Genomic DNA, 24075 nt, shown 5'->3' on the forward strand with positions numbered 1-24075 from the left:
AGTAATTACTGTCTAATTAGGAGCTAAATATCACAACCTATATAATGCTGCAGTACTAATTAGAAATCCTTAGTGTTCTAGTCTCCTTGTTCTTCTCTGCTGCCTACCCCTTCAGCTGGCATCTGCAAATGGCGGCTTTTGTGTCTCCAAATCCTCAATTCTGCAAAAGATTTTCCTCCACCAAGACTGCCACTACATCCGCTGCTGCTTTCTTCTCCAAACCTTCCCAAATTTCCCCCAATTTCAATCTCGAACGTGCTAAACCCTCTTTCCTTGTCCGCTGCTCAATCCGATCCTCTGCTCCTCCCATCTCCACTCTGAAGCAGTCTTGTCCTCGTCCTGAATACATCCCAAACCGCATATCTGACCCTAACTATGTCCGGATATTCGACACTACTCTCCGCAACGGCGAGCAATCTCCCGGAGCAACAATGACGACCAAACAGAAGCTGGACATCGCTCGACAGCTGGCAAAGCTGGGTGTTGACATCATTGAGGCAGGTTTCCCTGCTTCTTCAGAAGCCGACCTTGAAGCCGTCAAATTGATTGCTAAAGAAGTCGGGAATGTTAGCCCCGAAGGTGCTGATGGCCATGTGCCAGTTATTTGTGGGCTTTCTAGGTGTAATAAGAGGGATATTGATAAGGCTTGGGAGGCTGTGAAATATGCTAAGAAGCCAAGGATACACACCTTCATTGCCACCAGTGAGATTCATTTGAAGCATAAGTTGAAAAAAACTAAAGAACAGGTGCTGGAAACTGCTAGGAGTATGGTGGCCTATGCTAGAAGTTTGGGTTGTCCTGATGTTGAATTCAGCCCTGAAGATGCTGGAAGGTTTCACTCTTCTTTAATTTCCAATTAGTATTTCTCTTGCAATTTTTTTTAATAATTTTGCTTTTCTAGTTATTCATAGTTTGTATTTTTGTTTGTTTCTATTTCTGTTTGTCCTTCCTTGTCCTTCCTTGTAGATCTGATAGGGAGTTTCTTTACGAAATTCTGGGAGAGGTTATCAAAGCTGGTGCAACGACCCTTAACATACCTGACACTGTTGGCATTCTTGTGCATGATGAATTTGAACAACTAATTGCTGACATAAAAGCAACAACCCATGGAATTGATAATGTTATCATTTCAACACACTGCCAGAACGATTTGGGTCTTGCTACCGCAAACTCTATTGGAGTGAGCTCTTGTATTGTTGTTTACTTGAGTGGCATATTATCAAATTCAAGCTAAACTTGCATTATGTTTAATTTGACCCTAGGGAGCAATTGCTGGTGCAAGACAATTAGAAGTTACCATCAACGGCATTGGTGAAAGAGCGGGTAATGCTTCATTGGAGGAGGTTAGTAATCACTGCGTATCTTATATTAGTATGAATCTTTTGGATTCCTTATTTGGGTGCAGTGTGGTTATCAGTAGTTTTGATTCTGTTTTTCCATTCCTTAATGCACCTGCAATATCGGGAAGACTGTGGCAAAATTGTTGGTGCTTTGATCTTATCTATTGAAGTTTACTCTTTTAACTTGCAAAAGGATTCATGCATGATGAGTTAAGAGCTGGATATTGAAACATATGTGGATGAAGTAGAGAACTTCTTGTAAGGCTATCTAAGAACTTTGGTACATGCCTTTGAAGATCCATAGAACAGATCACATCCTTGGACAAAATGCAACAGGTGGAAATTCTCCTGATGGGAGGTACTTATGTGAGAAATTAGAATGGGAGCCATTCTGTGGACATGCAGAATATCAGATAGCATTTTGGAGAGAGAGAATCTTGTCTCTTTAGATCTTCATTTATCTGAGAGAGTTGTAGAAGTTTAAATTATTTCTTTTGTGGTATAATGCTTAAGGCAAGATTTCTGTGCAAACAGAACATTCAAAGACATGGAAAATTTTGCTCGAGGATTGTGATTGCAGGGGGTGGTCATTCCATCTGTTGACACTGTCATGATATGATGTCAGCAAAAGTGATGCAAACTTGCTGATGGAGTGTAGGTTCAATTCAATAATAATTTATAATGGTGAGATGTCTGTGAACAAAGGTTTTGTTGATCACCTTTGTTTGGGTCAAATAACACACTTAAAAATCTTGGTAGCCATCAAAGTCTTTTGTTCTCACTGTGAGAGTTTTATCTGATGATCAATATTGGTTTCCAGATGGGGATGTAGATAACACTTGAAACTTGGGTGTTAGTGTATGTTTCAACGCTTAGTTCTGTGATTGCATAATTTCTGCTATGGGTTTCTATTAGACTATGGTTTGAATTACTTGGGATGTCCTGATTTTGTTTCATGGTGACTTTAATGACCTTTTGAGTAGCATTAAAAGAAATCCTTTACATACTCAGAGCAGAATTTAAGAAGCTTTTTAAATTGACATTACAGAATAATTTCTTTTTTTTTCAGCTTCCAATACCTCTCTTTTTTTTTGGCCCCCTTCATAACTTACTTTTGTTCGAAGTGTAAATGTTTGAGCAACTGAGATTCTTTTGCTCGTTAATTTACTTGACCTTTGTCAAGTTTGGTGCTCTCTGCTATGGCCTATTCTTTGACCTTAATGTATGCCGCTGGTGTTATTCTTCACAGTCCAAAAATAGCCTTCTTGGCCAGGACAATGCAATAGTTGTTGACATTTTATTTTCAACCTTTGAATGCATCACTTTGATCAGTGTGTATGACATAACTTTCTTTACTGGATTTTGTCAATTGTTTACATGGATAATGGTTTCCCTTCCATGTCTTCTACATTGTCTACAAGTCTAAACTTGCCAAGTGTCCTCTTGCTTTGCTTGTTTAAAAATTTTAAAGTGACCTTTACTTTTGTTTATATATTGCTTTTCTAACCTTTGATATGTTACTGGATGCTTTATTTATGTTTGTTACAGAAGTTAAAGCTATAGTTATTTTTAATCAAATTTTCATCTCCATGGTTAGTCTTTGAACATTCTTTAGGTTGGCCTGATTTATTTTTTGTGATAAAATTTACACCTTACGTATTAATTTGATACCTTGCCCTGTAGGTTGTGATGGCCATCAAGTGTCGTGGAGAACAAGTAATGGGTGGCCTTTACACTGGTATCAACACACAACACATTGTTGTGACAAGCAAGATGGTATTCAGCCGGAGACTTTGTGAGGACTCGTAATTTTCTTAATTTCTAGGTTTTAATTTCTTTTAATTATACGTTTTTCCCACCTTTTCTTTATTCGAAAAATTGTGCAAATAAATTTTATGAGTAAATATAGCTTTTAAATGATTTTTCTAGTATTGGTTAGTTTTTGAGAAATTAAGAGCGTATATTGGACGTGGGACCCGCTAGTGCGGAAAGTTCGGTAAAATTCGGCCAACTAGATTAAGTTTTGAATACTGGAATTAATTTACCAGGTGTTATGAGATATCTAGAGGTTTCCAAGTGGATTGTTGCAAGAGAGACATAAAAGTTAGGCATACATTTAATGAAGGTGACATGTGTCACCATATGATTAAATCTTGTTTTGACTTACTATTCAACCTTTTACCATTTACCATAATAACTTCAAAAATTGACCAAAATATCTTCATTTCTAAGCTTCATATGGCCGACCACCTTCAAGCAATAAGGGAAGAAAAGCTCTCCAATTTCTTTGCTCCAAGCTTGCTTAATCTTCACTTTTAACCGTTTAATTTTAGTTTTACTCCATAAAACCTCTTCACTTAGTATTTGTGAGTTGTTTGGTGGAGTTGTTTGGAAAGTTAATGTGACCAATAGCTCTCTCTCCCTTGTTCTTAAGGTAAGTTGTGAAGAACCACCCTCCTCCCTTAATTGATGCTTAGTGATTGTATGAGATGCAAATTTATGGGTTATTTCTTGATTTGTGGTTGAAATGATGAAGTTTTATTATTTTTGGGGGATTTTTCTGTTTTAATATAAGCATGATTGTGTGGCTATCTATGATGATTGGAAATGGTCTATAATGACTTAAGGAGGTGGGAAAAGTGATTAATTGCAACCAATTTCTGTTTTGGAAGAAAATTGAAAAACCTAGGGTTCTTAAGGGAGCGAATTTTTAGGTCCTAGATAGAGGCCGAATTGGCCTTATCTCAAAACATGAAAGTTGTAGGGAATGACATTTTAGAGTTGCCTACAAAATTTTAGGTCAATCGAAGTAGTGTAGAATGAGAAAAGTCGAAATTACTATTGCTGTTCTGGTTTTACCCGAAATTGAGAACTGCGCCTGTAATTGGTTGTTTTGGCTGGAATTGCTTCCGAATTGGTTGTTGAGGCCTTCTGATGAAATTTAAACCTGTTTCTTAGATTTCAGCAGGTTTTGGAATTTCTGGATTTGGACTTGTAGAGCCTGAGTTATGATGTTTCCGCTAGAATGCATTTTGGTGAATCTGTTTTACGTTTTGATGTAGTATCTTGCATTTTTGACCTGTTTTCACTCAAAACTGGGTTGAGTGACCTTCTGTGATGTTGTAGCCCTGTCTTTTAGCTTCGAAATGGTGGGTCTTGCACCCTCATCCAATAATCGTAGTGAAATTGGTGCCATTAACGCAAAATGAGGTCAAAACTGTTTTTTTCAGGGCTAAAGCTAATTCCATTTCCGGATTTTTCTGGTTTCCTCTAATGCTTATATATGCTTATGGAACCCTATTGTGATCGTGTTGGCATCGGTTTATGACTTGTAATCGAGTCTTCTTGTGCTTATTGGAATATTCTAGGGCTTGACTTTTATTTCCGGACATTTTCCTAGCTAACTTTTGTACTTGGATAACCTTGAGCCTATTGAACGGCTGTGGTGATGAATGTATATTGAGTATGACTTTGGGAGTTGATTGAGGAAAGTAATGAAGCCGTGATGGCTGGAAAAGTAAGAAATTTAGGGGAAGTGCTGTTCAATTTTTCTAGGCCGATTGGTTCCTTTAAGTTTGAATTGGCTTGTGATAGAAATGAAGGGCTTTTGGGTTGTTGAACCTAGGTCTTCATGTTACCTTTTTGTTCCCAAAAATCATGTTTTGTACCCTTGCATTAGTAATTATTTGGCGAGGCATACGACTAGTAGTCGAACCTCACATGTGCATTTTGTTTACTCGATTCTGGATGTGAAACCTTCAATTGGTTTACTTTGATTATTTTAGGGTTTCTTGGCGATTAAAGCCAATCCGAAGTGAAAACTTTTGAGGTATCTGTACTTGAACCGGTGAGTGTACCACTCCCCTCCATTGCTGTTTAACTTGATTTCTGCTCTGCAATCTGTTTAATTTGTTTGAGACGAGGGTGTACTTGCTTCCGAATTGGTTGTTGAGGCCTTCTGATGAAATTTAACCCTGTTTCTTAGCTTTCAGCTGGTTTTAGAATTTCTGGATTTGGACTTGTAGAGCCTGAGTTATGATGTTTCCGCTAGAATGCGTTTTGGTGAATCTGTTTTACGTTTTGATGTAGTATCTTGCATTTTTGACCTGTTTGCACTCAAAACTGGGTTGAGTGACCTTCTGTGATGTTGTAGCCCTGTCTTTTAGCTTCGAAATGGTGGGTCTTGCACCCTCATCCAATAATCGTAGTGAAATTCGTGCCATTACCGCAAAATGAGGTCAAAACTATTTTTTTTAGGGCTAAAGCTAATTCCATTTCCGGATTTTTCTGGTTTGCTCTAATGCTTATATATGCTTATGGAACCCTATTGTGATCGTGTTGGCATCGGTTTATGACTTGTAATCGAGTCTTCTTGTGCTTATTGGAATATTCTAGGGCTTGACTTTTATTTCCGGTCATTTTCCTAGCTAACTTTTGTACTTGGATAACCTTGAGCCTATTGAACGGCTATGGTGATGAATGTATATTGAGTATGACTTTGGGAGTTGATTGAGGAAAGTAATGAAGCCGTGATGGCTGGAAAAGTAAGAAATTTAGGGGAAGTGCTGTCCAATTTTTCTAGGCCGATTGGTTCCTTTAAGTTTGAATTGGCTTGTGATAGAAATGAAGGGCTTCTGGGTTGTTGAACCTAGGTCTTCATGTTACCTTTTTGTTCCCAAAAATCATGTTTTGTACCCTTGCATTAGTAATTATTTGGCGAGGCATACGACTAGTAGTCGAGCCTCACATGTGCATTTTGTTTATTCGATTCTGGATGTGAAACCTTCAATTGGTTTACTTTGATTATTTTAGGGTTTCTTGGCGATTAAAGCCAATCCGAAGTGAAAACTTTTGAGGTATCTGTACTTGAACCGGTGAGTGTACCACTCCCCTCCATTTTTGTTTAACTTGATTTCTGCTCTGCAATCTGTTTAATTTGTTTGAGACGAGGGTGTACTTTATCGCACTCATTCTCTTGTCTGTTCATATGCCAATTTTGGTGTCAATCTGAATCTGTATCTGTGACCTATGAGCTCAAATCCTGTGGCTAAATTATTCGAGTCGGGCCGGCAAGGGCCTGGACGATTAGATAACGAACCACGGTAGTCTGTTTTGGGATCTTTGGGTATTGAGACCCTTGATTCCGGTATACTCGAGTATTACCATTTCTGTTTCTGTTGAGGTGAGCGGGCCCGGTAAAGGGGTGTTTGGTGGACGGAATTTGGTGTAAAGTGGGATCTACGGACGTGTTGGTTCTATATACATTGACGGAGGGTCAACCGGCTTGGATCAAGTACTGCGCTGGAAAGCTGGCTCCTGAGAGCCACCTGTATCCTTCCTATTTGAGTTCTTGTGTTTACCTGTCTTACTTTATAGCGAGCATGTGTATCTGGTTTGTATAACGTGAAATACCTGATTTTTCTGCTACATGTTTGGTACCTCATTGGGCGTAAGCTCACCCCCTCCTCGTTATCTTTGTTTTCCTTACAGGAACCTCTCTTGGAAATCATGATTTTGAGAAGCGAGTTGAGCTAGTTAGGAAATCTTTTGTTCTTTTGTATAGCTCCTCGAGAATGAGCAAACCCTAAATGTATTTCGTTTCACTGGTTCCATTTGAATTGTAAACCTAGCGACATGTATATATGAAAGCATTTTCTCCATGTTTAAGCTTGGCGGTCTTCAATCGTTCATTTCTTTTGGGTCCTATCTCGCGTAATATCGGATTTGTGTGATTCGACTCCGTAGTCCTGGCGAGAGCTGGGCAGACGGTCCGCTGAACCCTTTGGTTCGCCTTAGGGTGAGGTTGTCACCGCCCCACTTTCCCCTAAGGCGAACCAGAGGGTTCGGCGGGCCGCCTGCCCAGCTCTCGCCGGGACTCAGTCGTTCACTACAGTCCTCAATTACATTACAATATAAATCTCAAATATACATCAAATTCTCCAAGAATTACATATCACAAACCCACTCAAGTCCAAACGTTCATACAAGTTATCATCCATTCATTCACATGAATAAGCACTACAATCCTTTCCTTCGCCTTGAGACCTGTGGAGGGGAATAAAACATTTTTGGGGTGAGCTAGAAGCTCAGCGAGTAACCAGTAAAATCAGTAAGCAAATCAGTTTCACAGTCGTTCATTTCAGTGATGTCATGATTCCAAGATCAAATGTACATTTATTGCTCTCGTGAGCCAGTGTAATCGTTGTACTTAAACACCCAACGCTCCAAACAAACATTTAACAGTAAACAGTCAGAGGGGGAGCCATTTGCTCCAGATGAACAGTACACAGAGGTGGAGACGTTGGTGTTCAGCACACGAATTCCAAGTACTCATTTAAGCCAAAACATGTCATGGGCCACATGCAAGCACTCATGATATGCAATCAAGTAAATAGTGCAAGAAACGGTTCATAAGAAGCTTTAACAATAGTTTGGGGTCACTCACCTCAATGGCTTAGAAATCATCCATCATATAGCATTGCCTTGCTTAAACCCAAGTCTTAGATCACAAACTCAATGCAATCAAGTCCTTTCAAAGTTCGGACAGCACTTCCCCTGAATTTGCTTACTTTTCCAGCCATCATGGCTTCATTATATCCTCAGCCAGTCCCAAAGGTATACACACAACAACAAGTTCATCCAATAGCCATTCAGCAAGCTCCAAGTAGTACTCGTACAAGTCAAGCTAGGGAAAAGTCCGAAAATGAAGGTTTAGCTCAAACCAGAAAAACAGTTTTGACGTCCTTTTGCAGTAATGGCACAAATTGCACTACGATTATCGGATTAGGGTGTAAGACCCACCATTTCGAAGCTAAGAACCAGGGCTATAACAATGTAGAAGGTCACTCAGTCCAAATCCTAGCACAACTAGGTCAAAAATGCAGAAAACCAACCCAGAACCGTAATTGCAGGTTCCCAAATCACACAAAACTGTAATCAGTCCAATTCAGTCTATACAGGTCCAAATGCATTGATTCTAAAGGCATATGATAGCTAAGACATCAAGATACATTTCATCAGAAGACACCAACAACAAAATCCAAACCAATTCCAGTCAAAACAGACGATTACAATCACAGTTCGCACATTCTGATCACCCAGAACAGCAACAGTAAAAACGGCATAACTCACTCTACACTACTCCAAATGCCCTGAAATTTTGCAGGCACTTCAAACTCATCAATACCTACAACTTTTATGTTTTGACCAAAGTCCAATTAGGCCTCTAACCCTATGATCCAAAACCGGACAGAATAGGGGGTTATCAACCCTAACTTTTCTCATTTCAATCCAAACCCAAAATTGATTGCAATTTCCTATCATATGCACCTACTAGAGCCATAGCCCCTTATTACCAACCATCAAAAACAACCACACCATCAAGATCACATAAAACCAGAAAATTCCTCAAAAAAATAAAAACTTAACCAAATCACTTCAAACCAAGAAATAAACCACAATTTCTAACACAATAGCCACCATTAGGCATAAATTCAACATCATTAGGTGTAAGAGGATAGTCAATCACTACTTACCAAGTAAACAAGAGAGAGGAAGTGGTAGACCACCTTAGCTCCTCCAAAAAAACTTCCCAAACTAATTACTAGCACTAGAAGAAAGGTTTTTATGGAGTAGAAACTAGTTAATGCAATTGGTTTGGAAGATTGAGCCAAATGGAAGCTAAAATGGTGAAGAATTTCTTTCTTCTTTGCTCAAGGAAGAGCCGGCCATGGAGAAGTAAGAAATGAGTGAATTTTGGTTAATTTTTAAGATATTTAACCAAATGGGTCAAAGGTCAAAAACATGAATAGTAAGTCATAAGTCATAACCAATATAATGGTGACACTTGTCACCTCCATTAATGCAATCCTATCTTTTCTTTTGCCTCTCACATCAATCACTTCACATCCTCTACTTATCTCTTAACACCCGATAAATTTCACACAGTATCCGGAATTTAACCTAATTGGCCGAATTTTCCGAACTATTCGCACTAGTGGGTCCCACGTCCAAAATACGCTTTTAATTTCTCAAAAACTAACCGATACTAGAAAAATCATTTTAAAACTATTTTTGCTCATAAACTTTATCTGGAAAATTTTTCTAATCAAGAAAACGTAGAAAAGGCGGGCGTTTAAAAAATAAACCCTAGAAAATTAGAAAATTTTCGGGTTCTCAAACTCAATTTTTTTCGGGGCGTCACAGAGGTGGGCCTGTCACAGACTTTATTAGTTTCTGTTGATGATAGTATCCTTCCAGTTGAATTTTGTTCATCAGGTTTTCTTGGACGCTCTCATCCTCTAGGTAGAAGAGTGTAGTGGACTGCATATCCAGCCACACAAGGCTATTGTTGGAGCTAATGCTTTTGCTCATGAAAGTGGCATCCATCAGGTTTGTTTAATTTGTTGAAAAAGTTTCAATATCTCTTGGTTCTTTAGCTTTGCTTGCTTGGCTATTTTGTGTTCCTATCTGATGGTGCTTGGCTTTTGCATTCATTTCTGCCTTGTTATTATTCAATGTTCCAACTGTAGTTTAGAGCATTTCATTAAGGTAGTCGATTATTTTCATCTGCATCATGTTGAATATAACTTTAATTGTGTCCTTTTGTGGCTTTTCCGATAACTTAGTGGTCTACTCGTCTAATATGTCTTTTATTGGTATAGGAGTAAAATTTTCAAAAGAAGAATAAATTAGTATGTAATAGTTTGATGTGGTCTTCATGTGATAATGAAAATGGATGCCTTCCAGTAGAACAAGAGCGATCTTATGTGAATTTTTATCTTTCCATCCTATTTTGGATATTTTAGTAAAATTAGAATTAAATTGTTAATTTTAATGGACAGGTCAGATTGGTGGTCGATGGTTAACTAAATGGCTAAGGGATGATTTGTGCTTGAAAAAAGAAAATTTGAATAAAGTGAATGGTAGTTTTATGGTAGAAAGCAAAATCATGAATTAAGAATAAATAGAAAGAGGGACAAAGAGGGGAAAATGTACTGAGAGCTGCAGATTCATTATTTAAAATGCTGAAAACTCTGAAGTTTTCCAAGTTCAGTAGTTGAACTAGCATACGCACTTTTAACCATATCAACTGTCTGGCTGGCCAATTGTAAGCAAATTGCTTATAAACAAATCTCTCAATGCATGCAAGAAAAGATTAAACCCAAATTTAAAGAAAACAATCAATTGCTAGTTACAAAAAAAATTAAAAACAAAAGAAGATGAAAGAATTTGGGAAAAATTCTTCCGCTTGCCACTTTTTCTTTGCCTACAGCTCACCCCTACTGCCATCAGACTCTGCAAACCCATCTTCTCCATACGACAAACATCTATTATATTTGGATGGTATTGGGTGTGAAATTATAAAATTTAGCTGGATTACATGAATAATGAAACTTTTTATGTTATTCAAAGTTGTCTTGTTTTGTCCATAATGCTAATTTTTTTCTTATTTCTAAAATAGCATCTTTCTTGGAGTTTTTCTGTCACACTGAGTGTTTTTGTGCCCAAAAAAAAAATTACAACTTAATGCCAAGAGGTGCATTAAAAATCAAAATTTTATTCATTTAAAAATGGAATTTTGATTATCTGCATAGAGACTTGGAAATTTTTTATGCATATTGAGTATATAGCAGTGGTGTCTAAAGCAGCATCAGTAATGCCATGTAACTAGGGTTTTGGTCATACTTATTGTTACTGATAGGGAGATGAAAAAATTGTAGGAAGAGAGAAATGGGAATTAATTGGTAATTTGGGAATTTCATTGAAGTAATTCAACACTTGAAGGATGCGTCTTTGATAAATGTGGGCTATTTGAAGCATTAGATAGATATCTGGACAAATTACAGGTTCATTTTTTTATATTTAAAAACCACAGGTGAGGTAAAATGTAATGAACTTGAAGTTGTTAAATTGGTTCTTTGGGGCTAATGCTAGCTAACGTGACGGGGGCAGTTGAAAAACGTTATGCCATTCAAGGGTTTGACTGTAATTTGGTCAAACTGTAGGGATGTTGTAAGTTGATCGAACCATAAGGTAGATTTTTTAATTTGGCTAAACATCAGGCGATGTAATTGTAATTCACTCTTTATTTCAAGGTAAACAAAATGTACTGTCGTAAAGTTACTAGTCATCACCAAGATGTATTGCATTCCTCTACACGAGTTAGAGTAAAATAAGAACAAAGTCAACCATTGTTAGTCTGACTCTCTTTGTTTTACCTCAACATGCCTGTGCACGACATGACAGTGGTACTGGTATGGGATCCATATGGGACACTTTGAAAATTTTTTGCATTATTTGACTTTCTAATCTGGTGGATTTTGATAGTGAAGGGGGAGGAGAAATGGGAAGTGAAGTAGAAAACTTTAGGACATTCAGCTTCAAAAGAAGGAAGGTGATCAGGTGGATAAGAAAATAAAAAGCAGAAAAAAATGGAGAAGCGTGACCTATCTAAAATTGTAAATTTCCCTTAAATATAAGGAATCTAAAAAATTCCAAGGAAAAAAAATCCCTCTTCCTTTATTTAACAACAGTTCTTATACATAATATGTATATTTGCCAGAATCTTCCCCGTACCCATGTACTAGTATCTGACATTTTGTTTACCTTAAAATGAAGAGTTATATTTGCCAGAAGGTCAATATAGTCGTTACTCTGATTTTATAAATTCTGTTTGGGTTATATCGTCGTAATGGGATGCAAGTGGAATTATTGAACGCAAGGGAAACTAGCTATAGGTACCTCAAGGTAGGTTTCTGATATTATTGCTTCTCTATGCTTGCTGATTCTCTTTAGTGCAGTAAAGTTTTAACTTTGTGAACAAACTCCAGTCTATCGTACTAACAAAAAGAGGAACTCCCCTCACTCTCTCACAAACTCCAAACTGTGGGGTATTTTGTACACTTTCATCTTCAAACCAGATTTCAGATTTTGGAAAACATCTCAGCATCTTGGGACAATTTGTAGCACAAAATAGTCAATTCTCAGTTAGTTTGCATAAAATCAATTTCTGTTACTTGAAACAGTACTTGATAAGGGGCTAGCTATTGAGTTTGAATCTAGCAGAAAATTGTCATTGGGTAATGACATTACATGATTTTTCAAAGTTCATGAAATGAAACTGAGGCAGATATGAAAACTGTATTGAACTTTTTTCTTGAACTTCTTTCCCACTTCTTCATTCTCTTCAGTTACAGAAATTTCGCTTCAAGTTTTTTAATGCTGTAATGTGAGGACCCAGACCGTTCATAAGTGGATATTAGGGTTAGGGCTAAGAAGAAAACCCTAATTTATGAGTAAATATAGTTCTTAGATGACTTTGTAGTATTAGTTAGTTTTTGAGAAATTAAGAACGTATATCGGATGTGGGACCCACTAGTGTGGGAAGGTTCCATTTGGTATAGGTTAATTAATTTTAAGAAGGTTAGAAACCCTAAGTGAGCATTATCCCTAATGTTATGATTTATTAGAAGTTTTAAGTGGGTTTAAACCTAATTTTGTCCTTGACAAAAAAGTTATTGTTTAACTACTTTTATGTGGGATAAAGTATGCGTAAGTGTAAGTGACTAAGATGAGAAAGTGATTAGTGAAATAATTAAGCGTGATTATATGTTTTAGATTAGATTAAGTTATGACTTATGGAGTAAATTGAAAGGTTATCAAATGTTTGAGGGAAAATGTATATGAAAGAGAAAGTTGAAGTGCAAGGGTGAAAACAACAAATAAAGCATTTTTGTGATTGGTTAGCTATAAGAAATATCTCCCAAAGCTTTGACTATATGTTGTCTTACAACTTATAAGAAACAAGAGAAAACAAAACTAAGAAAAAAAGAAAGGAAGAGCCGAGAGAGAGAGTGAGAGCCGTGAGAAGAGAAGAAAAAAGAAAGCTTGCTTTGGTGCAACATTTTTGTTCTTCAATCTTGAGTTTGGACCTTGGAGAAACAACTTGAGCACTTGATTGTTGTGGGTGATCATCTACAAAGCTTGAATCAAAGGTAAGAAAGTCTATTTGAAGACTTAAGTTGATTATTGTTTGATGAACTAGTGGTTATTTTGGCATAGGACCCTAGTTGTGCTTGATTGTGGTACCTCTTATGCCTATCACATGTTTTTATGGAGTACTTTGGTTAATTTTAGTGTTATTTGGTTGCTGAAAATTCGGCCAAGAAGAGGAAAGAATTTGGGTTTCTTGCTAATGCTTTCCTTACTTGTTTTAGTTGAGAAATGGACTTGTAGTGGTTATGTTTGATGAATTGCCTCACTTGATTTGGTTGGTTACTTGCAAAAAGCTGATTTGGGTTAAGAAACCCTAAACTCCATTAGGCTAATTTAGCTTAGCTTATGGTTAGTGAGATAGAGTTTGGTTAGTGAGAGGTTGGATTAAGTTCATTGGTGCAAATGAAATTTGGTTAGGGATTGTGGTTGATGATTGTTAAATTTGGTATTTACTTGGGAGGGGAATTTCGGACCATTTGTAGGCCATTTAGATGTTAGTATATGTGTGTTTATTTGGTACAAAAGTGGTTGAGAAACCTGCATAAGAACCATGAAAACGAACCATATGTTTGCGACATTTGAAACCGGCAAAATGGGTAAACAGGGCAACCCAGAACCTGAACTTGAGCTCCATTTTTCTTAATGTTCCGTGCTGATTCAGAAGTTTCGTAAAACATGAAAGTCGTAGCCCCTTGAGTTCTGAGTATGCCTACAAAATTTCAGGTCAATCGGATTAGCGTATCCTGCGTTATCGACGAACTGCTCAAGCCTGTTTTGACCCTCTGGTTCTACGCGTTTTCTGAATTTGTTTCTGCCCATGACTTTTCGATTTTTATAGAGTTCGATCTGGGTGCCGACTCCTTCATAAGAAGTTTAGATCTTGATCTCAGCTTCGAAACGGTATAAAGTACGTCGAAAACCGAGTTCCGTAGCTCCGGTTATGATCAAAATAATATCGCTCGTCAGAACTGCCTTGTATTTGGACAGTTCTGACGGGTACTTTGGCACTCGAATTTTGTTTTGTTCTGAATAGATTCAGGTCTTGGCCAAAACATGAAAGTTTTAGCCTTATGTCTCAGCTTTCTAATGCCTTTGGAATTTCTTAATTTCGATTTCTGAGCCGTGAGTTACGGCCTTGCAAACAGGGCCTGTTTGGTAACTCGCAATGAAACAGCTGGAACTGTTTCACGCAATTTTCACCTATACCCATTGAGATCTGGGTTGCGATGTCTTCATGAACATTGTAGCCCTTCCTCTTAGCTTCGTAACGGTACCTCATGTACCTTGATCTGATATTCCTAGCCTAAATTTTGACCAAAACGGTTTGAGATGGCCGACTTGGCCATTTCCGTTTGCCGTTCTGCGCGGACGTGTGCGGCCGTTTTGCCGTTTCCGTACTTGCGCGTGCCAATTTTGCCGTTTGGCTTATTTCAAGTACGTTAGTTGCCGTTTGTGATATATTGTGACATAATCTTCGATTTCAGACAGTGGTGAGCTAGGCGGTGCCGGTGGGGCCCACTACTAGCCAACACACAAAGTGAATTCCGCCTTTATACTACTTTTGGTATTTTGAGTAAGTATTCAGGCCGCTCTTATGTGTTAGTTGTTTATGTGTTTCGTTATGTGTAAAAAGGGTACCTAGGCGAGGGTGTACTTTATCGCACTCGATCTAGACCCTAATTTACGCACCAATTTGTACATGACATATGTATGTGAGAAATTTTGGAACAAAAACCCTTGAGCTTGTGGCTCGGGGTGACTTTTGAATACTTTTGTGAATTTTGTGAGTTTGCGGTTGAACTCAATACCTAGATGGACTATTCGAGCCGGTTAGGGCTTGGTCGAAGTCAGTCCAACTTGGTTTGAGGTCACCAAGTTTGTGACCCGAGCTTATGATTAAAGCTCAAGTTTGTGATTTCGTTCGCCTGGGCAAGTTTGTGAGGTGACTGGCCAGTGAGGGTGATAAGGTGTCGGTGGGTGTACAAGTGAAGTTCTACGGACCTTATTTATGGTCGACGGAGTGTCGACAGGAGATCAAGCATGGCAAATGAATTGGCTTTGGAGCCACCCGTATCCTTATTATGTGATGTTACTTTTCTGCTTTTGCTTTACTCTTACTGTGTAAATGTTGCTACGTGAAATTTACGCTTTTGCCCCTGTTTACTTACTAAGCTTTTAGCTTACCCCATTCCGTTTGTTTTCCTTAGCAGGGGCCGACGCGGGTACGTTTGGGGCTCATACACTAGTTTAGTAGATTGGCTTGTAATAGTTGAACTTTTAGGATGTTTGTTTTTATTCTGGTGGTTTGTATTAGGACCCTTCTTAGGGTCTCCCTTTTGGTTTTGGTTGTAAGTATACGGATGTAATAGTAAGAGCAGGTACTTTTGGAGAATGTAATTATAACTCTTTTGGGATTGTATATAGTATGTATAGTACTCTTTTGGATTTTCTGGCTTTTATTGCTTTAAGTTTTGAGTCCTGGCGCGAGCTAGGCAGGCGGCCCGCCGATACCCTTGGGTTCGCCCTTGGGAGAAGTGGGGTCGTCACATGTAGTATAAGAAACAAATCTCAATTCTCAGGGCTATGTTTCTCTTTTATCATCCTGTGTCACTGTTCTTGCACACGTGCATCTTAAGTCTTACGGAATATACTGTTATAGGACGAGCAATTTGGCCCATGAAAGATGGTCTTTAGAAGTATAGTTCTAATTTTAATGATTACTTCCTGGAATAAGTATTTCCCTTTTGTGGTCTGCATTCAATGTATTAGGATCTCACATCTCTTCATCTTGTATCCTCTATTGCCCTTCATGATTATTATTGTCCTTCCATTTTTAGTTCTTTCCTTTTGTTTGCCCAGTTATTTGTTTACACTTCTGTAATTATCTCTACACCTGATTAATCAGGCAAAATTTGTTGTGCTTGATATAAATATGATGTTTTGCATTTGTCAAGTCTTTCCCCGTCTTTGCTTCTTATCATTTTCTTTTTGATTGAATCTTTTATAGGATGGGATGCTTAAAAATAAAGATACATATGAGATTATGTCTCCTGAAGATATTGGTCTGCTTCGTAGTAACGAGTCTGGAATTGTTCTTGGTAAACTTAGGTATGTGGTAACATTTCCAGCTGTGTATTTTTCAAACTGATCAGTATATTTGGTAATGGTGTTTGTCGTTTTCAAATTCTCTTTCTTTGGCACGTACAGTGTTTTACATTTGTTCATTAAATTTTACAAGAAAACGTATCAACTCTTGAAGGACAGTAATTCACTGAAAGCACCTGAGAGTAAACTATGTTCGAAAAAAACAGTTTTGTTTAAATAAACAGAGAGTCGATCTCAATATCTCAATGCTATTAAAAAGAGTTTATATAAAAGTAGCTGTTCTGGTCTCATTTCTTATTCCTATTCAGTATGGTATAAAAAAATAAAAAAGTTGATCAACTTTTGTTTTAAAGCATATACCTTATGCCTCTTTTTCCCAAAGCATCAAAAAAGAAAAAATGAAGATAATTTCTTTCCAAGAACAAAGGTTATAAATTTTCTAGTATGGACGATATAGTTTTCTTTTCTTGTGCAGCAGTGCTAATGCAGTCAACAAAGAGCTCCAGGAAATCGTAAAGATATTCATGATATTCCTCAAACTTCAACTGGGCATCCCTTGATGATAAGCAGCCTAATTAGGAGCAAAAATGCATCAATTAAGTGTCTTTATTTAAGTTCATCCTAGTTTAACTAACTCAGATTCAGTACTTTCTAGAATTTTAGATCGAGAAAGTAATTTCATCTTTGAAGTGTTCACATGAAATTTTGAGCAAATGGTGTTGTTAAGTACTTTTTAGTTATTTATTTTATTAGGTAACTAATTGGAGTAGTTGCGGTTAAGGGAAGTTTTAAACCAGTCTGCTTTCCTATTTAGATTAGGAAATAGGTGCTCTATATGTTTTAGGCAGTTTATAGTTTGTTATAAATACTTTTGTTCTTATCTAATTCATGTAGAGATTTATGAATCAAGAGTGGATTTTTTTGTTTATTAGTTTCTCTTATGCTTCCACAAGATTGCTCTTCACCTCTTTCCCCACATGTTACTGTTCATGGGTACTATTAAGAGCCATAAGTTAGTCCCATAATCCTCTCATTCTTCAGCTAAGCCCTTGTAGGTGAGATTACCGCGATCTTGTCTCTAGATCAGTTTGATTTCAAGACCCCAGCTTCTTCATGAGCCATATTATTTTCTTCTTTACATATGACTGGGTGACCTACTCATTTTTTCTCTTCTAGCACATAATCAGAATTGTTTCATCTTTTAATGCCTTTGATCATCTTATGATATTTTAGTAGATGGCTTGCTCTCTGGAGTTATGTTGATGGCCATAATTTTTAGGATTATAACAAAATCCTATTTGCTTAGCTGAAGGCGGTTCGAGGCTGTGAGCCATGATTTGCTTCACTTGTATGCCCAAATCAAATTACTCAGGAACCTTCTGCAAGAAGTTTGCAGTTTTGCAATTTTATTGAACCAAGTCAGTTTGTTATGCCATTAGCACAGCAAGAAGATTAATTTTCCCCTATCATCCGAGAAGCAGTGAGGGTAGGAAGAGTGAATTGGTTTAATGAACCTCTTGTGGAAGTCGATAATTCTTAAGTTATTGCTGGTAGTTGAATTCAATGAGTTTAACACCGCCGGAATTTTCAGAATCCTATTGAGTTTCGTAAGTTTGTTGATGGTAAAACAGAAATGGCACTTCAAAATTTTGATCATGCACCTAAGATTGAAGATGCACATAAATGGTGACAGATATGGATTCCTAAGTGAATAAAATTCCAGAAACTAAGTCTGCAGAAGGCCTGCTTCAGCCAAGGAGGATGAATTTGCTGTGATCATATGGAAAAAGGTCATGGTAGTGTTGGCAATTCATGGTAATGTTGGCAATTCAATGAGTGCAGAAGCATAGTCTGTTTCCTCTTTATTCGCTCCAACAATTGGCTTCCTTGGAGAATTTCTCAATATTCAGCCTATGAAGCTCCTGCTTTGCTTGTTGCTCCCTAAAATACATGGAAAGAGAAGTTTTGGATTCCAATTCTTCTTTCAATTTGTTTCTGACCTTCAAGTTCTTTGTGCTACATTCTATAGAACTCGAGGTCAAGTTTTCTCCAACCAGGGGAGAGTGAAGTAGTCAAGAATGAGCTCTAGGCAATCTAAAATTAAAGATATTCATGATGTTCCTTGAGCTTTGACTAGGCATCCCTTGAAGATAAGCAGCCTAATTAGGAAAAAGAATGTGTCAATTAAGTGTCTTTGTTTAACATCATTTTTGTTTTTGCTTACTCAGATTTGGTACATTCTAGAAATTTTAGGTCTGAAGGTGTATTCTCGTTTTTGACTTACTGGGGAGAAATTTCCAGCAATTGTTTCGTTGAGTCTTTTTTACTTATCAATTGTGTTAGGTAAGTAATTGGGGCAGTAGCTACTAGGGGAAGTTCTACAACTAGTTTTCATTCTATATAGAATAGGAAACAGGAGTTCTATATCTTTTTAGGAAAGTTTGAAGTTTATTGTTACTGCTATTCCTATGTCATTGTAGGCAGAGATTGATGAATAAAGGATTGAGTTTTTTTGTTTATTATTACTACTATTCCTAATGTCCTTTCCTCCTCTCCTCCTCCTTTCCCCCCAAAAAAAAAAAAATAAATTTCAAGGGTACTGTTCACAGCCCTAAAACGATCAAAGATCCTCTCATTCTTCCGCCAGCACCAGTAGGCGAAATCAACCCTGTCTTGTCCTACATCAGGGGCCTTTTGTTGAATTTTTTGTTTAACTGGAGAAAATATTTAGCAGCAATTGTTGTTTTCAAGTAAATTTAAAGGTAGACCGATTATCCAGATCTGAAGATTCACATCGCTGAGACTCTCTTGTGAATTTAGTTTGTCATGTCATTATTGAAAATGTGTTGACAGTTTTATGTTATTATCGGTGTCATTTGATTTTTGTGTTGCTAGCTTGAGCTGATGAAGGGCATAGTCTACAGATTACCAAATTTTGCTTGGCATTGGTCACAAAGTTCAAGTGATATTTATTCCTGCAAATAAGAAAATTGAAATATGGTATTTCCTTTGAGTCCATGAATGCTATTTAATATTTATATTGTATTCTTGTGGCAGTGGACGTCATGCTTTGAAAGCCAAACTTTTGGAGGTAAAGTTCATTCACCCTTTTTCTAATATGTATGCAGGTTATACTTTCATTAGGCATCTCATGTTATGTCATATCTTATTATTATTACCATTGCAGCTTGGCTATGACATTGATGGTAAAGAATTGGATGATCTATTTCCGCGCTTTAAATCCGTTGCTGAAAACAAAAAGGTAAATTGAGTCTTTGTTTATTATATTTGATAACTTTCGAAAGTGGCATATTTGCAGACTGTGTGTTGGTGGGTCTTTGATGATTGGGCACACAAGCAGCTTAAATTTACTGTATTGAATACTTCGAGAGTATTGTAAAAGAAGATATCCATTTGTTTCTTTTTTCCACCAATTGAACTATTTAAATTATGAAATGGTGCAGATATAATTGTTAAAAACTTGCATTTACATCTTCAGTAAATGTGAATTTTCTCTTTCCTCTTGATATCAAATCACGCATTTGTCAGATAATGTCCTCTTACAAATTAGTTTAAAGTTAGGTTTAGCATGTTATTACTGAATTTTTCTTCCATTTACTTTGAAATCGGTTTAGTTGATTTTTCGGAATTCATTTCTTGACATCCTTTAAATTTACTTAACTTTGTGCAGTTGACTTGTTACAGAGAATTGGAAAAATGTCTTGGTAACCATGCTACAGTACCATATAGGATCTTGTTTCTGTTTTAACTTTTTATAAAGCTTCTCAAAAAATAATTTCTCAAAAGGCTATAGAATTTCAGGCCTATTTGGTGGCTCTGATTTCCTGAAAATGTTTTCAGCATTTTCAATTGCATCAATAACCGGGAATGTATTTTCCAGCTTGAAGTATGTTCCTGATTTTCCTCTCTTATCCAAAATAACTTGCATACTATTACTATGTGACAGTAAGTTTTTTCCTGAGACATTTTGGAAGTGACTCAAAGCACTTTACACAAACTTTTATAATATCTGTTACTCAACCTTGTTTGATTTTGAATTTTTGTCTCATATCTTTGCTCCGTCTGGCGATAAGAGTATCACCATTAGTACTTTAATATTATTTTCAGCTTAAACTGCAATTTTATGCACTACTTGACATGTTCTCTGTTATCAATTATTTTCTGAGTCTTTTTGATTTGATAATACTGTTATTGCAAAAAAAAAATTCAAAACGTTAACAATAATACAAGTCTCAAAAGATATTCAAACTGTCGTCCAAACACCAGGCAATTGTCAGGAAAGTGACATTTTCAGCTTAAGACATTTTATTAGGAAAAGGTTTTCTGATTGAAAGCATTTACATCCAACCAAAGTGACCAAAATAGGAATCATATGTTCTTTCATGAGTGTTTGAGTGTAAAGGCTGCTATAATACCACCTCCAGAGTTGCTTTGCAAGTCAGTCTTCTTTCAATTTAAAATCAGATAGAAGTGCTTTTAGCTTGCAGGAAGACATGTTTAACTTAGTTAAAGCGAATTGAGAGCATGCACATTATACATAATTCTTCACAGGTTATAACATTTCAGTAGGCATCATATATGCTGCTTACTTATATTCGAGATTGTTAAAGATCACAGAGGCACTTATTCTTCACAAACTTTCTTGCTGGTGTGTGTTTATCACATGTGTTACTTGTGTGCAATGTGTTGCAGTAGTCGGTAACTAGATAATATGTTGCTTATTTGTGCAGTCAAATGCTGGCAATACCCCTTAACTTGTACATATATATATTATTTTACAATTGCTTGTGAACATTCCTTGTTGGCTCTGGTACATACAATTTAACAGTTCAAAAATGTATAGGCCCAGATAACTAATAGAGGACAACAATACATTAAAATTGAAGAAAGGATGCGCTGTACTAGTTTGGATTTCCAACTTCTGCTTTATAATTCTTGTTTTTTCTGCTAAAATGCTTCCAAATTGCTGATGCTGATGTAGTGTCTGAACACCTTTCAAGGCTGCGTTCATGACTCCTATAGAAGCTAAAATGCTTCCCTTCTGTTCAAGTATGTCATCTTTTTTTACGTATGTCCAAATTACCAATCTAACAAAGATTCTTTCCGTAAATAAATTGGCTCTTTTTCGATACCATGTTGAAGCATTTTGTTTAGACTAACTATTAACTTCTCTTTTTTCCATCCAATTTCCATGCATTGGGCTATTACCAAAGCTAACATGTTTTCTCCATAAAAATTCTCGTGGCATAATCTCCAATGCATGTGCCTAAAAAGTTTGTTTGAAGTTCATTATATAGTTTTTCTTACCAATGCTGCTAGTTGATATTTTGATAAATTTTGTTTTCTTTTGCTCAAATTGGACATATGTTGAAAAGGCTGACAGCTGTGCTGCAGCTAAATTTTTGTGATCTATATTACGTCTTCTCTTATGGCAGTCTTGAATCTGTCATTCTTCAACTGTGGTGCTAACCTAGATTTCACCTCTCAAATCTCATAGCAATTGACAATTGTTTCAACTTTGTCTGGGAGTGATTTACTACCATGTCCTTTCAGTACATATGAATGAAAGAACTTTTGGCCTATGTCTTCCTAGTGTAGTTGTGAATGTTTATGAATCTTGTCTCTTATCGAATGAACGTCTAATAGTCCACAGCAATTTATTTGCGTTTTGACATAATAAAATTGTCTCTTCTTATTTTGTTTTTGTTGTCCCAGAACATAACTGATGAGGACCTGATAGCACTAGTGTCAGATGAGGTTTTCCAGCCGCAAGTTTTCTGGAAACTTGGAGATGTATAGGTATTTGACTGAAATTCAGTTTTGTTTATTGTCTAGTTGTCCCTTAATGTGGAAAACAGTACTCCAATTGTATGGGCTGTCCTCCTGGGCCACAGGTAACTTGTGGAACTCTTGGTCTTTCTACTGCAACTGTCAAACTGATAGACGCTGATGGTAAAGAGCATATTGAATGTTCCGTTGGTACTGGGCCAGTTGATGCAGCTTACAAAGCAATTGATCTCATTACCAAGGTTTGTGAACTTTAAATTTGTTCTCCTTCAATCTGAAGTTGAAACCAGTTATTGTGCGGACCTTGAAATGATTGCTCTCTAGCTTTTGAGTATTCTATTATCTTCGTCATCATTGAGTGGCTTTAGAATAAAGTATGGTACAGCTTGTGGTGGTTGGTCGGTGGTGTGAAAAATGGACAAGGTAATAATATGTCTAAGAATCTTGCTTCCATGGACCATTTCAACCTGGTTCTTGAAATCTGTTAAGTACCTGCTTCTTTGCTTAATGGCATATTTTTTGTAATGAACTTCAGTTAATCTACAAGTTTTCAGCCAAAGCTCAGTCAAATCAATCTGTTTGTGATGAATTTGTTTGGCCTACAAGATTGTGCTCTAAAGCTCACTTACATGCTAAACATAAAATTGTTTTGCCTTTTTGTCTTTGTATGGAGCCCTGCAATTTTTGTGTTATTAGTTTATGGATGACAACTGTAAATCCCCTTTTTCTAGCTTGGATACTGCCTCTATAATTCAGCATCTGAAGTCTTTCTCATTAATATGTGCAGGTTCCTCTAATACTTCTTGAGTATTCCTTGAGTGCTGTCACAGAAGGCATTGATGCTATAGCGACAACCCGAGTTTTGATTCGTGGAGATAGTCAGACAGCCACTCATGCCTTGACTGGAGAAGCAATGTCTCGGACATTCAGGTAGAAAATGCTTGATCTTTGCAAGGATAATATTGATGCCGAATGCTAGTTATACCGGCAAAATGGAGGAACTTCTTGTTTCTTTTCTAAAAGTGAATCAAACTGATTAAATTATTGATTGCTACTGCAGTGGAACTGGTGCGGCAATGGACATTGTTGTTTCTAGTGTTCGGGCCTATCTTGGTGCTCTAAACAAGAAATTAAGTTTCAAAAAGTTGAATGAGAGTGAGATCTTGGTGGCCTAGAAGAGCGATGCTTAGATTATAGAGAATGCAGTCTTGAATGTTGTGCAATTATGCAGGCGGCTATTTAAGTCGTAGAGGATTGGATAGACGTATATTTGAGTGTTATTTCAGCCATCTGGTCGCTGCTTTATCTGTTGTATAAAGCTTGGGCGACGAAATGATGTGCATGTTAACTTTAAGAGTAACGAAAGTTTTTTTGACAAGCCACTTGTTTTATTTTATTTGATCTTTTCTAAGTGAGAGCTGGGCATTTGATGCAGTGTAGTTTTGCACCCGATCGTAGATTCTTTATAGGCCTTGTTTTATTGGACTTGAATTTTGTGAAGGACAGAGTAGAAAAAGATCCACAAAATCAAGTGTTAACTACGGATGAAAACGATAATGTGATCTTATTACAATCTTGTTTTATACGTAATAAAAAGGGAGATGTTATTGACACTTCTAAAAAAGTTTCTAGCACTCCATCCTCCCTTTATGCTTTAAAGGGAGGATTTTTTTTTTCCCTTGATAAAACTAGAACTTTTAAAGTCCATTTCTTGCTAATACATATTATTATACGTGTAAGGCCTCCTCCTGGTGTACACGCTACTGATCCGACTAATCCTTAAGGCCCAATTGGGTCTGCATGCTATCAACTAGTAGGGGTGTTG

The 24075-nt window shown here is 37.0% G+C and overlaps 2 protein-coding genes across 2 annotated transcripts; both read left to right on the plus strand.

Annotated features, from left to right (window-relative positions):
• Positions 1 to 100: 100 nt before the first annotated feature.
• LOC113742622 (2-isopropylmalate synthase A-like) lies at positions 101 to 23628 on the plus strand. Its single transcript, XM_072047840.1, has 12 exons — positions 101 to 832; positions 967 to 1180; positions 1263 to 1343; positions 3024 to 3116; positions 9645 to 9731; positions 16345 to 16445; positions 19500 to 19533; positions 19630 to 19704; positions 22179 to 22262; positions 22358 to 22492; positions 23038 to 23180; positions 23311 to 23628. Exons 1-9 carry the CDS (start codon positions 129 to 131, stop codon positions 22260 to 22262), a joined length of 1473 nt encoding a protein of 490 aa, XP_071903941.1. The 5' UTR covers positions 101 to 128; the 3' UTR covers positions 22358 to 22492; positions 23038 to 23180; positions 23311 to 23628.
• LOC140004427 (2-isopropylmalate synthase B-like) lies at positions 22334 to 23567 on the plus strand. Its single transcript, XM_072046592.1, has 4 exons — positions 22334 to 22492; positions 23038 to 23180; positions 23311 to 23363; positions 23482 to 23567. The coding sequence occupies exons 1-4, from the start codon at positions 22334 to 22336 to the stop codon at positions 23565 to 23567; spliced, it is 441 nt and encodes a 146-aa protein (XP_071902693.1).
• Positions 23629 to 24075: the final 447 nt, after the last annotated feature.

This window comes from Coffea arabica, chromosome 4e, assembly GCF_036785885.1.
Source record: "Coffea arabica cultivar ET-39 chromosome 4e, Coffea Arabica ET-39 HiFi, whole genome shotgun sequence".
Taxonomy (NCBI): domain Eukaryota; kingdom Viridiplantae; phylum Streptophyta; class Magnoliopsida; order Gentianales; family Rubiaceae; genus Coffea; species Coffea arabica.

What these genes read in the sequence shown, in the direction of transcription:
- LOC113742622 (XM_072047840.1), top strand. Translation starts at nt 129, where the DNA reads ATGGCGGCTTTTGTGTCTCCAAATCCTCAATTCTGCAAAAGATTTTCC. An exon ending in TTGTTGTGACAAGCAAGATG is followed by an intron (nt 3,117 to 9,644) that starts GTATTCAGCCGG and finishes CTCATCCTCTAG; the next exon opens with GTAGAAGAGTGTAGTGGACT. An exon ending in TGAAAGCCAAACTTTTGGAG is followed by an intron (nt 19,534 to 19,629) that starts GTAAAGTTCATT and finishes TTACCATTGCAG; the next exon opens with CTTGGCTATGACATTGATGG.
- LOC140004427 (XM_072046592.1), top strand. Translation starts at nt 22,334, where the DNA reads ATGGGCTGTCCTCCTGGGCCACAGGTAACTTGTGGAACTCTTGGTCTT. An exon ending in CAATTGATCTCATTACCAAG is followed by an intron (nt 22,493 to 23,037) that starts GTTTGTGAACTT and finishes TAATATGTGCAG; the next exon opens with GTTCCTCTAATACTTCTTGA. An exon ending in GCAATGTCTCGGACATTCAG is followed by an intron (nt 23,181 to 23,310) that starts GTAGAAAATGCT and finishes TTGCTACTGCAG; the next exon opens with TGGAACTGGTGCGGCAATGG.